Raw genomic sequence first — 16,166 nt, forward strand, 5'->3', positions numbered from 1 at the left:
GCTAGCTAACGGGCTAGGTTTTACTGGAACGTTCAGTTCCTGCTGATTTGTTTGCTACATTCTGGAGGGTTTTGAAACGGTTCATTTTTCAAGGTAGTTTAGGCTCAAGGATCAGAGGTGAGCAGAAAATCAGGACCAGCCACCGCTTCAGTTTCTTCCAATTACTTTTTTTATTCAGTCTTTGCTCAGACTTCTCCTCCAGCATCCAAAAGCTCACTGTTTTTATACACAACTGGCACCACACCTGTGCTTGATTGGACACAGCCACCAAGGAACAGGTCAAAAACATTTACACAAAGAAACACAAAAAACTACAAATCAATTTACAAACTCCTACATAATAAAGTTATCTGCAAAATAAATTAAATACAAGATAACTCAAAAGGTTATTTTTAAAAGGAAAAACAAACAAACAATACACAAAAGAAAAACCCTCTAATTGGTAGAACCCAATAAGGTAATCACTGACATCATCCAGCCATTTAACCAGGAAGTACTGGGCCGGCCTCTCCCATACTCCTGCAGATCTACAAGGACAAATGATGGTGAGTACAAAGAAAAGTAAATACACCTTGAAACAACTTCAACCCATAATCCAGAAATAATAACTTTAACCTAAACAGAGATCTTGCAACATAATGCCAACACAAACAAACCCGGGATAGTAATGTTTGAATTATTATAACCAAATATAAAAATAAGTGAATGAGAAAGAATAAGGGACAAGTGGTGAACACAAACTGAACCACTTTGTCACATTCCCCCCCCCTTAAGTTATTTAGTCTTCATAGGAACGGGAAAGATAATCTGCCACCACATTTTTCTTTCCAGCTTTATACTGAATCTTAAAACAATAAGGTTGCAATGACAGGTACCATCTGGTGATTCTTGCATTGGTCTCTCTCATTCTGTTCATCCATTGTAAAGCTCGATGATCAGTTTCAAGCACAAATTCACCACCCAGCAGATAATACTTTAAAGTGTCAAGAGCCCATTTTATTGCTAAAGCTTCTTTTTCGATTGTTGAGTATCTAATTTCTCTGGGGAAGAGCTTTCGACTTATGTACTGCACTGGTCTTTGGTCGCCTCCATCACCTTGCAGCAACACAGCTCCTAGCCCCACCCCTGAAGCATCAGTCTGTACAGTGAATGGGCGTGTAAAGTCTGGACACTGCAACACAGGTTCATTACACAAACAGTTTTTCAGATCTGCAAAGGCAGCCTCACTTTCTGGAGTCAATTTAATCTCGTTAGGACAAGATTTACGTGTCAAGTCACTAAGAATGGCTGATCTGGTGGAGAAGTTGGGATGAACCGACGGTACCAGCCAGCTAAACCTAGAAAAGATCTCAACTTTTTCTTAGTTGTAGGAGGAAAACAAACAGCAAAGCTATCAACCTTACTCACCTGAGGGCGGATAACCCCACCCCCGATGACATACCCCAAGTATTCAACCTCAGTCTTTGCAATGTGACACTTTCCAGGATTGATGACTAATCCAGCTGCTTTGATTCTTTGTAGGACATCCGTCAGATGCTTCACATGGTCTTTCCATGTCTCACTGAACACCACAATGTCATCGATGTATGCTGCTGCATAGCCATCAGCTCCTTTTAAAACCAAGTCCATCATCCTCTGGAATGTAGCCGGAGCTCCGTGAAGTCCAAAAGGCATAGTTCTGAAACGATAAAGTCCACTAGGAACCCTGAAAGTGGTTAAATCCCTTGAGGACTCCGTTAGCGGAACTTGCCAATAACCTTTACAGAGGTCAAGTGTTGTCAGGTAGTTAGCATTTCCCAAGCGCTCAATAAGTTCATCAACTCTTGGCATTGGATACGCATCAAAAACAGAGACAGCATTAAGTTTTGAAAAATCAATACAAAATCTTTGCCTCGAGTCATTTTTCTTGGGAACAAGCACCACAGGGCTGCACCACTCACCTCTGGAAGGCTCTATGATCCCCATAGACAGCATTTCTTCCACCTCCTGTTTCAGAGCTGGCATCAGCTTTGCTGGAACTCTGGAGGTTGTATCTCTGATGGGCGGTTGATCTGTACTGCGAAGTCGTATGTCATGCTGAATGAGATGGGTGTAGCCTGGCTTTGTGCTGAAAAGTTCTTTTGGCAAAATAGCCAGCAGTTCTCCTTGCTGCTCTGACGACAGATGGCTTACATCTGGCAGAAACTGTTCCCCAGTTTTAGATGGAAGGAATTGCTCTTGAAGCTCTTCTTCGTCGATTACAGCTCGAGCCCACAACTGTGTTGATGGAACTGGCCGTTCAATCCATTCCTTTAACATGTTGACATGAAAAACTTGTTGCTTTTTACGCCGATCTGGCATGTTGAGTTCGTAAGTGACGGGACCTACTTTCCTGTTAATGAGAAAAGGCCGGAAAAGGGTAGAGTGCCTTCCCTGGGTCAGGGGGGTCGTCCTGCCTCAAGTGGAGGAGTTTAAGTATCTGGGGATCTTGTTCACGAATGAGGGAGGAAGGGAACGGGAAATCGACAGGCGGATTGGGGCAGCGTCTGCCGTGAAGCGGGCGCTGTACCGGTCCGTCGTGGTGAAGAGAGAGCTGAGCCAAAAAGCGAAGCTCTCGATTTACCGGTCGATCTACGTTCCCACCCTCATCTATGGTCATGAGCTTTGGGTCATGACCGAAAGAACGAGATCACGGGTACAAGCGGCCGAAATGGGTTTCCTCCTCCGCAGGGTGGCTGGGCTCTCCCTTAGAGAGAGAAGCTCGGTCATCCGGGAGGGACTCAGAGTAGAGCCGCTGCTCCTCCACGTCGAGAGGAGCCAGTTGAGGCTCGGGCATCTGGTAAGGATGCCTCCTGGACGCCTCCCTGGTGAGGTGTTCCGGGCATGTCCCACTGGGAGGAGGCCTCGGGGAAGACCCAGGACACGCTGGAGGGATTACGTCTCTCGGCTGGCCTGGGAACGCCTTGGGATTCCCCGGAGGAGCTGGAAGAAGTGGCTGGGGAGAGGGAAGTCTGGGCCTCCCTTCTGAAGCTGCTGCCCCGCGACCCGACCCCGGATAAGCGGAAGAAAATGGATGGATGGATGGATGGAGAAAAGGCCCCTGCCACTTGGCTAGGAGGCTGCTCTCAGTCGTTGGCAAAAGCAGCAACACTTTCTGTCCTTCTGTAAAGGTTCTCCTGCGAGCTGTTTTATCATAGTTCTTCTTTTGGCGCTGTTGAGCTTCTACTAGGTGACTATGAGCCAGTTCCTGAAACTGTTCAAGTTTATCCCTCATTTTCAGCACATATGAGAGTGATGTACACTGTTTTCCAGGTCTGGTCTCCTCCCAGGCCTCTTTAAGGACATCTAGTGGACCCCTGACAGTATGACCATACAAAAGTTGAAAAGGAGAAAACCCAGTAGATGCTTGAGGTACCTCTCTATAAGCGAAAAGCAGAAATGGTAACCACTGATCCCAGTCTTTCCCAGAGTCTTTTACAAACTTTTTCAACATTGACTTCAGGGTTTTATTAAACCTTTCAACAAGTCCATCAGTTTGAGGATGGTAAGGACTAGTTTTGATCCCGCTAATTCCCAAAAGTTTATAAACCTCCTTCAGCAGGTTTGAAGTGAAGTTTGACCCTTGATCTGTAAGGATTTCTCTGGGAATTCCCACCCTTGAAAACATCTGTATCAGACAATTGGCTATTTGGCGAGCTTTCACTCGTCTCAGTGGGAAAGCCTCAGGGTACCTTGTCACATAGTCACACACCACTAGAATGTATCTATGTCCTGAGCTGCCTCTCTCCAACGGACCAACAATGTCCATGGCAATGCGAGAGAAGGGGATGTCGATTACAGGCATAGGAATAAGTGGGGCTCTGTCACCTTTCTTACTCGGAGCTGTTAACTGACACTGTGGACATGATTTGCAGTATTGTACAGTATCTGAAAACTGTTGAGGCCAAAAAAAACGGCTTGACATTCTGGAGAAAGTTCACATATCCCAAATGACCCGCCCAAGGAACTGAATGGGCCAACTGTAAAACTATTGGCCTTAAGCTTGTGGGAACTACTAACTGGTCACCCACTTTGCTACGACGATACAGGCGTTCATTCTTTATAATGAAAACTTCTCGAACTCCCTCTGTAATCTGTGTTGATTCTGGTACACACTTAGCAAAAAGAGGCGTTAAAGAGGGGTCTTGCCTTTGAAGTTGGACAACATTGCTTGGAATTACCAGTAGCTCATCAATTTCAGGTTCAGAAAGTAACTCTGCAACTTCTGTCCCCCTTACCCTCATGTCTCCTCTGCATTCTGCTTTTTCTTGGACATTGCCATCTTAATCCTTCCTCACCAGGAATTTCAGTGTTAGCAAAAGGTAACTCACTCAAACCAGGCTCTGACTGAGACCTTCTAGACCTAGACCTAGTGACGGCTAGCAGACCCTCACTTGAAATATCTAGATCTCTCTTTCTTTGCCAACAGGTCCCTAAGGAGTGGCATATCCCGTCCCAATACAACCTGGTAGGGAAGTTTATCCATCACTCCTACTGTAAGTAAATGTTCCTGGTCATGAACTTGAAGGACAACATTGGCCATAGGGTAATCAACATCATCACCATGAACACGCCAGACTTTAACTTTACCAGAAAATGTGGTGTCTCTGGGAAGATAATCTTGTCTAACGAGGGTGCGGCTACTGCCTGAATCTAATAGGGCGACACATGGCTTTCCCTCAATGAAAACACAAATGGTGTGCTCCTGACCCCTTAAAGGTACTGCAGACTGAGATTTTTCTTCCAGCAAATCAAAACACTCTGGTGAAAAACACATGCAAGTCTTACTGACTTGTAGACCTGGGCAATCAGCCTTAAAATGACAAGTTTGACCACAAGAGTGACAAACCAAAGGACCTCTTTGTTTAAATTCCCTGACACGGTTATTGCCGCTGATCAGGGAACTGTCTTTGGGATATTTATGTCTGTGTCCATTCCCAGCCCCCGACTTACCCACCATTAAGGGGCCTGCACTCTGTTTCAAAGTCATGAACCCTTTGTGTGGGCGGCGAGCCGCAAGGAAAGCCTCAGCCATCTCTGCAGCTTCCTTTGAAGTGGTGGGGTTGCGCTCCTTCACCCAGGTTCGAAGATCCGGGCTGAGAACTCTCAGGAACTGCTCCAGCACCACGACATCTCCGATTTGCTCTCTTGTCTTCTTTGGAACCACCCACTTTTCATACACGTCTTTCAGGCATGTTCGCAGTTTCTTGGGTGTCTCGTCATCCCTCACCGATGTGGACCGGAACCTGGATATGCAAGTCTCAGCACTTATTTCAAACTTCTCCAGCACAGCAGTTTTTACTTTGTCAGTCCATTGTCTCAGTGTCCATAGCTACATAAGCAGCTCTTGCTTTACCGGTGAGAAGTGGTGCCAGATGCAGGGCCCATTCTGTCCTTGGCTACTGACATCCGGTTGCAATTCTTTCAAATGTTGTCAAATAATGTTCAATATCTTCATCCTCACCAGAGGGCTGCATCTTCAGACCTTTCCAACTGGTTGGTCTCAGACTGGATGCTTGTAGTCCCCCAGATGTGCTGGGAGGGCTTCGTCTCTGTTGCACCAATTGTGGCACCTTTGGCCTCATTGCAGGACCGGGAAGTGTTCCAGGATCAGCTACTGCACCCTCCAGCTGCATCTGATGCTCTTGACGTTCCATTTGGACCACCTGCTGAAGTTGACTGAACTGGTGTTCCATTTTCCTCCACCGATCCTCCTGGCGTTGTCTGTCCTGCTCCCATTTGGTTTCCTGGTCAGCATGCTGCTGCATCAGGCCTTTCAATAAAGCTGAGAGTTCAGAAAAACTTTGTGCCTCAGTTTGCTGCTCACCAGAAGCTTCTGGCAGATTTTCATCATCTTGGGCCCCTCTGTGGAACACTCTATTGGTCCCTGATGCCTCTTTGATTTGACTGATTTCTGCATTTCTGACACCTATCGGCCTGGAACCACCGCTGCCACCATTTGTAAGGTAGTTTAGGTTCAAGGATCAGAGGTGAGCAGAAAATCAGGACCAGCCACCGCTTCAGTTTCTTCCAATTACTTTTTTATTCAGTCTTTGCTCAGACTTCTCCCCCAGCATCCAAAAGCTCACTGTTTTATACACAACTGGCACCACACCTGTGCTTGATTGGACACAGCCACCAAGGAACAGGTCAAAAACATTTACACAAAGAAACACAAAAAACTACAAATCAATTTACAAACTCCTACATAATAAAGTTATCTGCAAAATAAATTAAATACAAGATAACTCAAAAGGTTATTTTTAAAAGGAAAAACAAACAAACAATACACAAAAGAAAAACCCTCTAATTGGTAGAACCCAATAAGGTAATCACTGACATCATCCAGCCATTTAACCAGGAAGTACTGGGCCGGCCTCTCCCATACTCCTGCAGATCTACAAGGACAAATGATGGTGAGTACAAAGAAAAGTAAATACACCTTGAAACAACTTCAACCCATAATCCAGAAATAATAACTTTAACCTAAACAGATAGATCTTGCAACATAATGCCAACACAAACAAACCCGGGATAGTAATGTTTGAATTATTATAACCAAATATAAAATAAGTGAATGAGAAAGAATAAGGGACAAGTGGTGAACACAAACTGAACCACTTTGTCACATCCCCCCCCCCCCTTAAGTTATTTAGTCTTCATAGGAACGGGAAAGATAATCTGCCACCACATTTTTCTTTCCAGCTTTATACTGAATCTTAAAACAATAAGGTTGCAATGACAGGTACCATCTGGTGATTCTTGCATTGGTCTCTCTCATTCTGTTCATCCATTGTAAAGCTCGATGATCAGTTTCAAGCACAAATTCACCACCCAGCAGATAATACTTTAAAGTGTCAAGAGCCCATTTTATTGCTAAAGCTTCTTTTTCGATTGTTGAGTATCTAATTTCTCTGGGGAAGAGCTTTCGACTTATGTACTGCACTGGTCTTTGGTCGCCTCCATCACCTTGCAGCAACACAGCTCCTAGCCCCACCCCTGAAGCATCAGTCTGTACAGTGAATGGGCGTGTAAAGTCTGGACACTGCAACACAGGTTCATTACACAAACAGTTTTTCAGATCTGCAAAGGCAGCCTCACTTTCTGGAGTCCATTTAATCTTGTTAGGACAAGATTTACTTGTCAAGTCACTAAGAATGGCTGATCTGGTGGAGAAGTTGGGATGAACCGACGGTACCAGCCAGCTAAACCTAGAAAAGATCTCAACTTTTTCTTAGTTGTAGGAGGAAAACAAACAGCAAAGCTATCAACCTTACTCACCTGAGGGCGGATAACCCCACCCCCGATGACATACCCCAAGTATTCAACCTCAGTCTTTGCAATGTGACACTTTCCAGGATTGATGACTAATCCAGCTGTGGTGAACACAAACTGAACCACTTTGTCACAAGACACCAAAAAACCTTTTATTATTCCTAAAAGACGGTTGGGTTGGGTTTTAAGTGCTTGGGCTGCTCTGAATAGAAGTAGAAGCCCAAATGTAAGTAAAGAAATGCATACATCTGAATTTAGCATAGAATGCCCCGTTTAAAGGGGAACGCTCATCAGGAGCAGCCAGACACATGACTGAATGAAACATGCTCTGCAGTAATGTTTCACTGATTAATATTTTGTTTGACAGAATTTTCATTTTGCTCAGCAGTGTTCATGCTCATTTTTGTGAACATGCAAATATTACTAGTTACTGGACAACTTGCCTTTGGTCTGGAAATCCATGATGATTACTGAAGGCTACAGGAAGATCTTTGGATTGGTCACTCCTCATAGAAACGCCGCTGGGTGATGGAGAGAATGCTCTGTTCTCCTCTGGATTCATCCACAGGTTCCTCTGAGTCTCCTGCTGTGAAGCCCGTCTGAGAGGGAACCAGAGACACTCAGTCACCATGGATTCACTTCCAGTTTACCCAGTTAGCTGCTCTACAAACTGGCCAGTAAAGCAGGAAGATGATCATCTCAGGTTGAACTGAACATGTTGTGTTGGTTCCTCATTGTCAGATCTAAAGTTAACCTGTGAATGGATGCTGCAGGCGTTCATTACTGACTTCCAGAGAGCCAGGTGACGACTGATGCTACCTGGAACAGGGTAGGATGGGTCTGTGGCCTATACAAAACATGTTCATTATAGTTTGACAAATGCACTGGGTTTCACTGGTGTTGCTACAGCTAACGGGCTAGGCTTCAATGGAGTTGCTAGCTTACAGCCTGGGCTTCACTTACTTTGCTAGCTAACGGGCTAGGTTTTACTGGAACGTTCAGTTCCTGCTGATTTGTTTGCTACATTCTGGCGGGTTTTGAAACGGTTCATTTTTCAGACACCAAAAAACCTTTTATTATTCCTAAAAGACGGTTGGGTTGGGTTTTAAGTGCTTGGGCTGCTCTGAATAGAAGTAGAAGCCCAAATGTAAGTAAAGAAATGCATACATCTGAATTTAGCATAAAATGCCCCGTTTAAAGGGGAACGCTCATCAGGAGCAGCCAGACACATGACTGAATGAAACATGCTCTGCAGTAATGTTTCACTGATTAATATTTTGTTTGAGAAAATTTTCATTTTGCTCAGCAGTGTTCATGCTGCATTTTTGTGAACATGCAAATATTACTAGTTACTGGACAACTTGCCTTTGGTCTGGGAATCCATGATGATTACTGAAGCCTACAGGAAGATCTTTGGATTGGTCACTCCTCATAGAAACGCCGCTGGGTGATGGAGAGAATGCTCTGTTCTCCTCTGGATTCATCCACAGGTTCCTCTGAGTCTCCTGCTGTGAAGCCCATCTGAGAGGGAACCAGAGACACTCAGTCACCATGGATTCACTTCCAGTTTACCCAGTTAGCTGCTCTACAAACTGGCCAGTAAAGCAGGACGATGATCATCTCTCAGTGATAATAAGTCAGAGCAGCAGATTGTTGGCATAAAGGAAAATGTTGTTTGGTTTCTCCTGTAGCATCAGTGCTGGTGATGGCAGCTGAATGCTGAGGTTGATCTGATCTCTAGTAAAACATTTATATTGAAGATCATTTCTCTGCATCAGCTGGTTGTTGTAATGTGTCTGAAACTCGACAGTTTCTGCCTGTAAATCATTTATTAACAGTTAAAACTAGATATGTGCCGATCAGGTTTTTTTCTGACGATACCGATCACCCATGAGGGCCGATCACCGATACCGATCACATAATTATTATTTTTTTGAATCATAAGCACTACCGGTTACATTATGTGGAAAAAGGAACCATGAATTCACCTTAATTTAGACAAAAACTTGTTTTTAATAACATTCTCCAAGAAGAAAACTAAACAAAACAGGCATTGTGCAAATTGTCCTGCTATCAGTAAAACTATCTTTAACAGACTGATAACATATGGAGGCTCTGAAGAGGCTAAATAATGCAAAGAGCCAAAATAAAACCTCTCAACATTGCCAAAAATTCAAGTGTAAAACTTAACATTTAAAGGCAAAAACAGGATCCATTACAATAAACAATCCAGAGTTACTGAATGAAAACTTCCTGTTAGCATGGCGGCTAGCTGATTACTGCTAGCTCTGATTGGCTGTTTCTGACTGAGCGGCGTAATTATGCAGAGCAGGGAGGAGATCCATTATTTTTCAGAGATTATATGTCTCATGTTAGGACAGCGAAAGTTTTAATACGTATGTAAAATGTATTTTTAGGTTAGATGCTGCAGCTTTAAGCAGCGGCTCGGTGTGAGAGTCACTACCAGGTGGAGCAGAAGCGGCGCTCCGTCTGTGAAATATTACTACCTGTAGCGTAGCAGCGGGTCAACAGCGAGAACAGAACCAGCGTCTTACATCGCAGCTCCAAAACTTAAATCATTTTGCAGGTTATTTGTTTAGCTTTCTGACCGTCATGCTAATCCGGGTGAGTGTTTGCAGCTGTGCTGCTTTACCTGCTATCTGATCCTCCATATGTCTTTTTACTGCAGTGAGCCTCGATGTAGCCAAACTCTGTCAGGTATAACATTGTTTTTATCCCATATTAGCTTCGTCGTGTTGATGCATTTTGACCTGCTTCAATTTTCCACCGCAACACGCAAACTTCCCCATTCACTCAGTGCGTTATAGTTCCACATAGCTTAGGATTTGTTGCTGCACGTTTGCGCAGAGTGAAGGAAAGAGGAGACCAGCTGCTCAGGCAGGCTGAGAAATGAGATGCAGGTGATCGGCAACAAGAGCCAATGATCGCCGATCATGCACTTTTTCACAAAAATCAGCCGATTATGATCGGTGGCCGATCGATCGGCTCACCTCTAATAGAAACATTTTATAAAAGTTAACTACTACAGCTTCAAAGGTCAAAGTTGAGGCAATTCTTGTCCTCAAAAACATCTTTAGTTTGAACTTCATTCTCCAGGATCCAGTGAATGAAAACTTGGTCTTCTTATGATTACAGAACATTTATTCATCTTGGGAATTATAACATCGCAGACTAACAGACTTGACTGGTACGAAAACTAAAAAACTCTCATAACTGCCAAGATAAAATTATGAACAAATTGACCGTCTAATTACAGCAGTAGTTAGAACCCCTGCTGTGAGGCCAACAGTGACTCCAGGTAACTATTCATGGTGCCACTCACTGTGACTTTAAGATATTACAAAAACACCTCTAATAACAGCAAAGGTCTTACCTTTGGTCTGGGATTTACAGTTATATTTTACCATCAGACTCTGAATTGTTTTATGCACCAGCAGTTTATAGTGTCTCACATCATTGTAACAGACAACTTGCCTTTGGTCTGGCAATCCATGATGATTACTGAAGCCTACAGGAAGATCTCTGGATCGGTCACTCCTCATAGAAACGCCGCTGGGTGATGGAGAGAATGCTCTGTTCTCCTCTGGATTCATCCTCAGGTTCCTCTGAGTCTCCTGCTGTGAAGCCCATCTGAGAGGGAACCAGAGACACTCAGTCACCATGGATTCACTTCCAGTTTACCCAGTTAGGTGCTCTACAAACTGGCCAGTAAAGCAGGACGATGATCATCTCAGGTTGAACTGAACATGTTGTGTTGGTTCCTCATTGTCAGATCTAAAGTTAACCTGTGAATGGATGCTGCAGGCGTTCATTACTGACTTCCAGAGAGCCAGGTGACGACTGATGCTACCTGGAACAGGGTAGGATGGGTCTGTGGCCTATACAAAACATGTTCATTATAGTTTGACAAATGCACTGGGTTTCACTGGTGTTGCTACAGCTAACGGGCTAGGCTTCAATGGAGTTGCTAGCTTACAGCCTGGGCTTCATTGAAGTTGCTAGCTTAAAGGTTGGGCTTCACTTACTTTGCTAGCTAACGGGCTAGGTTTTACTGGAACGTTCAGTTCCTGCTGATTTGTTTGCTACATTCTGGCGGGTTTTGAAACGGTTCATTTTTCAGACACCAAAAAACCTTTTATTATTCCTAAAAGACGGTTGGGTTGGGTTTTAAGTGCTTGGGCTGCTCTGAATAGAAGTAGAAGCCCAAATGTAAGTAAAGAAATGCATACATCTGAATTTAGCATAAAATGCCCCGTTTAAAGGGGAACGCTCATCAGGAGCAGCCAGACACATGACTGAATGAAACATGCTCTGCAGTAATGTTTCACTGATTAATATTTTGTTTGAGAGAATTTTCATTTTGCTCAGCAGTGTTCATGCTGCATTTTTGTGAACATGCAAATATTACTAGTTACTGGACAACTTGCCTTTGGTCTGGGAATCCATGATGATTACTGAAGGCTACAGGAAGATCTTTGGATTGGTCACTCCTCATAGAAACGCCGCTGGGTGATGGAGAGAATGCTCTGTTCTCTGGATTCATCCTCAGGTTCCTCTGAGTCTCCTGCTGTGAAGCCCATCTGAGAGGGAACCAGAGACACTCAGTCACCATGGATTCACTTCCAGTTTACCCAGTTAGCTGCTCTACACACTGGCCAGTAAAGCAGGAAGATGATCATCTCCTGGGTTGAACTGAACATCAGCTGGTAGCTCTCAGTGATAATAAGTCAGATCAGCAGATTGTTGGCATAATGGAAAATGATGTTTGGTTTCTCCTGTAGCATCAGTGCTGGTGATGGCAGCTGAATGCTGAGGTTGATCTGATCTCTAGTAAAACATTTATATTGAAGATCATTTCTCTGCATCAGCTGGTTGTTGTAATGTGTCTGAAACTCGACAGTTTCTGCCTGTAAATCATTTATTAACAGTTAAAACTAGATATGTGCCGATCAGGTTTTTTTCTGACGATACCGATCACCCATGAGGGCCGATCACCGATACCGATCACATAATTATTATTTTTTTGAATCATAAGCACTACCGGTTACATTATGTGGAAAAAGGAACCATGAATTCACCTTAATTTAGACAAAAACTTGTTTTTAATAACATTCTCCAAGAAGAAAACTAAACAAAACAGGCATTGTGCAAATTGTCCTGCTATCAATAATACCATCTTTAACAGACTGATAACATATGGAGGCTCTGAAGAGGCTAAATAATGCAAAGAGCCCAAATAAAACCTCCACATTGCCAAAAAATTCAAGTGTAAAACTTAACATTTAAAGGCAAAAACAGGATCCATTACAATAAACAATCCAGAGTTACTGAATGAAAACTTCCTGTTAGCATGGCGGCTAGCTGATTACTGCTAGTTCTGAGTGGCTGTTTCTGACTGAGCGGAGTAATTATGCAGAGCAGGGAGGAGATTGATTATTTTTTTAGAGATTATCTGTCTCATGTTAGGACAGCAAAAGTTTTAATATGCAAAATGTATTTTTTAGGTTAGATGCTGCAGCTTTAAGCAGAGGTTTGGTGTGAGAGTCACTACCAGGTGGAGCAGAAGCGGCGCTCCATCTGTGAAATATTACTACCTGTAGCGTAGCAGCGGTTCAACAGCGAGAGCAGAACCAGCGTCTTACATCGCAGCTCCAAGACTTAAATCATTTTGCGGGTTATTTGTTTAGCTTTCTGACCGTCATGCTAATCCGGGTGAGTGTTTGTAGCTGTGCTGCTTTACCTGCTATCTGATCCTCCATATGTCTTTTTACTGCAGTGAGCCTCGATGTAGCCAAACTCTGTCAGGTATAACATTGTTTTTATCCCATATTAGCTTCGTCGTGTTGATGCATTTTGACCTGCTTCAATTTTCCACCGCAACACGCAAACGTCCCCATTCACTCAGTGCGTTATAGTTCCACATCGCTTAGGATTTGTTGCTGCGCGTTTGCAGAGTGAAGGAAAGAGGAGACCAGCTGCACAGGAAGGCTGCGAAATGAGATGCAGGTGATCGGTATCGGCAACAAGAGCCAATGATCACCGATCATACACTTTTTCACGAAAATAGGCCCGATTATGATCGGTGACCGATCGATCGGCTCACCTCTAATAGAAACATTTTATAAAAGTTAACTACTACAGCTTCAAAGGTCAAAGTTGAGGTAATTCTTGTCCTCAAAAACATCTTTAGTTTGAACTTCATTCTCCAGGATCCAGTGAATGAAAACTTGGCCTTCTTATGATTACAGAACATTTATTCATCTTGGGAATTATAACATCGCAGACTAACAGACTTGACTGGTACGAAAACTAAAAAACTCTCATAACTGCCAAGATAAAATTATGAACAAATTGACCGTCTAATTACAGCAGTAATTAGAACCCCTGCTGTGAGGCCAACAGTGACTCCAGGTAACTATTCATGGTGCCACTCACTGTGACTTTAAGATATTACAAAAACACCTCTAATAACAGCAAAGGTCTTACCTTTGGTCTGGGATTTACAGTTATATTTTACCATCAGACTCTGAATTGTTTTATGCACCAGCAGTTTATAGTGTCTCACATCATTGTAACAGACAACTTGCCTTTGGTCTGGCAATCCATGATGATTACTGAAGCCTACAGGAAGATCTTTGGATCGGTCACTCCTCATAGAAACGCCGCTGGGTGATGGAGAGAATGCTCTGTTCTCCTCTGGATTCATCCTCAGGTTCCTCTGAGTCTCCTGCTGTGAAGCCCATCTGAGAGGGAACCAGAGACACTCAGTCACCATGGATTCACTTCCAGTTTACCCAGTTAGCTGCTCTACAAACTGGCCAGTAAAGCAGGACGATGATCATCTCAGGTTGAACTGAACATGTTGTGTTGGTTCCTCATTGTCAGATCTAAAGTTAACCTGTGAATGGATGCTGCAGGCGTTCATTACTGACTTCCAGAGAGCCAGGTGACGACTGATGCTACCTGGAACAGGGTAGGATGGGTCTGTGGCCTATACAAAACATGTTCATTATAGTTTGACAAATGCACTGGGTTTCACTGGTGTTGCTACAGCTAACGGGCTAGGCTTCAATGGAGTTGCTAGCTTACAGCCTGGGCTTCATTGAAGTTGCTAGCTTAAAGGTTGGGCTTCACTTACTTTGCTAGCTAACGGGCTAGGTTTTACTGGAACGTTCAGTTCCTGCTGATTTGTTTGCTACATTCTGGAGGGTTTTGAAATGGTTCATTTTTCAGACACCAAAAAACCTTTTATTATTCCTAAAAGACGGTTGGGTTGGGTTTTTAAGTGCTTGGGCTGCTCTGAATAGAAGTAGAAGCCCAAATGGAAGTAAAGAAATGCATACATCTGAATTTAGCATTGAATGCCCCGTTTAAAGGGGAACGCTCATCAGGAGCAGCCAGACACATGACTGAATGAAACATGCTCTGCAGTAATGTTTCACTGATTAATATTTTGTTTGAGAGAATTTTCATTTTGCTCAGCAGTGTTCATGCTGCATTTTTGTGAACATGCAAATATTTCTAGTTACTGGACAACTTGCCTTTGGTCTGGGAATCCATGATGATTACTGAAGAATATAGGAAGATCTTTGGATCGGTCACTCCTCATAGAAACGCCGCTGGGTGATGGAGAGAATGCTCTGTTCTCTGGATTCATCCTCAGGTTCCTCTGAGTCTCCTGCTGTGAAGCCCATCTGAGAGGGAACCAGAGACACTCAGTCACCATGGATTCACTTCCAGTTTACCCAGTTAGCTGCTCTACACACTGGCCAGTAAAGCAGGAAGATGATCATCTCCTGGGTTGAACTGAACATCAGCTGGTAGCTCTCAGTGATAATAAGTCAGATCAGCAGATTGTTGGCATAATGGAAAATGATGTTTGGTTTCTCCTGTAGCATCAGTGCTGGTGATGGCAGCTGAATGCTGAGGTTGATCTGATCTCTAGTAAAACATTTATATTGAAGATCATTTCTCTGCATCAGCTGGTTGTTGTAATGTGTCTGAAACTCGACAGTTTCTGCCTGTAAATCATTTATTAACAGTTAAAACTAGATATGTGCCGATCAGGTTTTTTTCTGACGATACCGATCACCCATGAGGGCCGATCACCGATACCGATCACATAATTATTATTTTTTTGAATCATAAGCACTACCGGTTACATTATGTGGAAAAAGGAACCATGAATTCACCTTAATTTAGACAAAAACTTGTTTTTAATAACATTCTCCAAGAAGAAAACTAAACAAAACAGGCATTGTGCAAATTGTCCTGCTATCAATAAAACTATCTTTAACAGACTGATAACATATGGAGGCTCTGAAGAGGCTAAATAATGCAAAGAGCCAAAATAAAACCTCCACATTGCCAAAAAATTCAAGTGTAAAACTTAACATTTAAAGGCAAAAACAGGATCCATTACAATAAACAATCCAGAGTTACTGAATGAAAACTTCCTGTTAGCATGGCGGCTAGCTGATTACTGCTAGTTCTGAGTGGCTGTTTCTGACTGAGCGGAGTAATTATGCAGAGCAGGGAGGAGATTGATTATTTTTTCAGAGATTATCTGTCTCATGTTAGGACAGCGAAAGTTTTAATATGCAAAATGTATTTTTTAGGTTAGATGCTGCAGCTTTAAGCAGAGGTTTGGTGTGAGAGTCACTACCAGGTGGAGCAGAAGCGGCGCTCCATCTGTGAAATATTACTACCTGTAGCGTAGCAGCGGTTCAACAGCGAGAGCAGAACCAGCGTCTTACATCGCAGCTCCAAGACTTAAATCATTTTGCAGGTTATTTGTTTAGCTTTCTGACCGTCATGCTAATCCGGGTGAGTGTTTGTAGCTGTGCTGCTTT

The 16,166-nt window shown here is 43.4% G+C and overlaps 1 protein-coding gene across 1 annotated transcript in view; it reads right to left on the minus strand.

The window, feature by feature from the left end:
• The window catches only part of LOC103460167 (uncharacterized), a 91,741-nt gene that overhangs the window by 63,644 nt on the left and 11,931 nt on the right, over window positions 1-16,166 (minus strand). The window contains 6 exon segments of the mRNA XM_081601164.1: window positions 7,737-7,892; window positions 8,659-8,814; window positions 10,789-10,944; window positions 11,742-11,894; window positions 13,902-14,057; window positions 14,856-15,008. Coding sequence (XP_081457290.1) covers window positions 7,737-7,892; window positions 8,659-8,814; window positions 10,789-10,944; window positions 11,742-11,894; window positions 13,902-14,057; window positions 14,856-15,008 — 930 coding nt within the window.

This window comes from Poecilia reticulata, chromosome 20 (genome assembly GCF_904066995.2).
Source record: "Poecilia reticulata chromosome 20, P_reticulata-male-v2, whole genome shotgun sequence".
Lineage (NCBI taxonomy): Eukaryota > Metazoa > Chordata > Actinopteri > Cyprinodontiformes > Poeciliidae > Poecilia > Poecilia reticulata.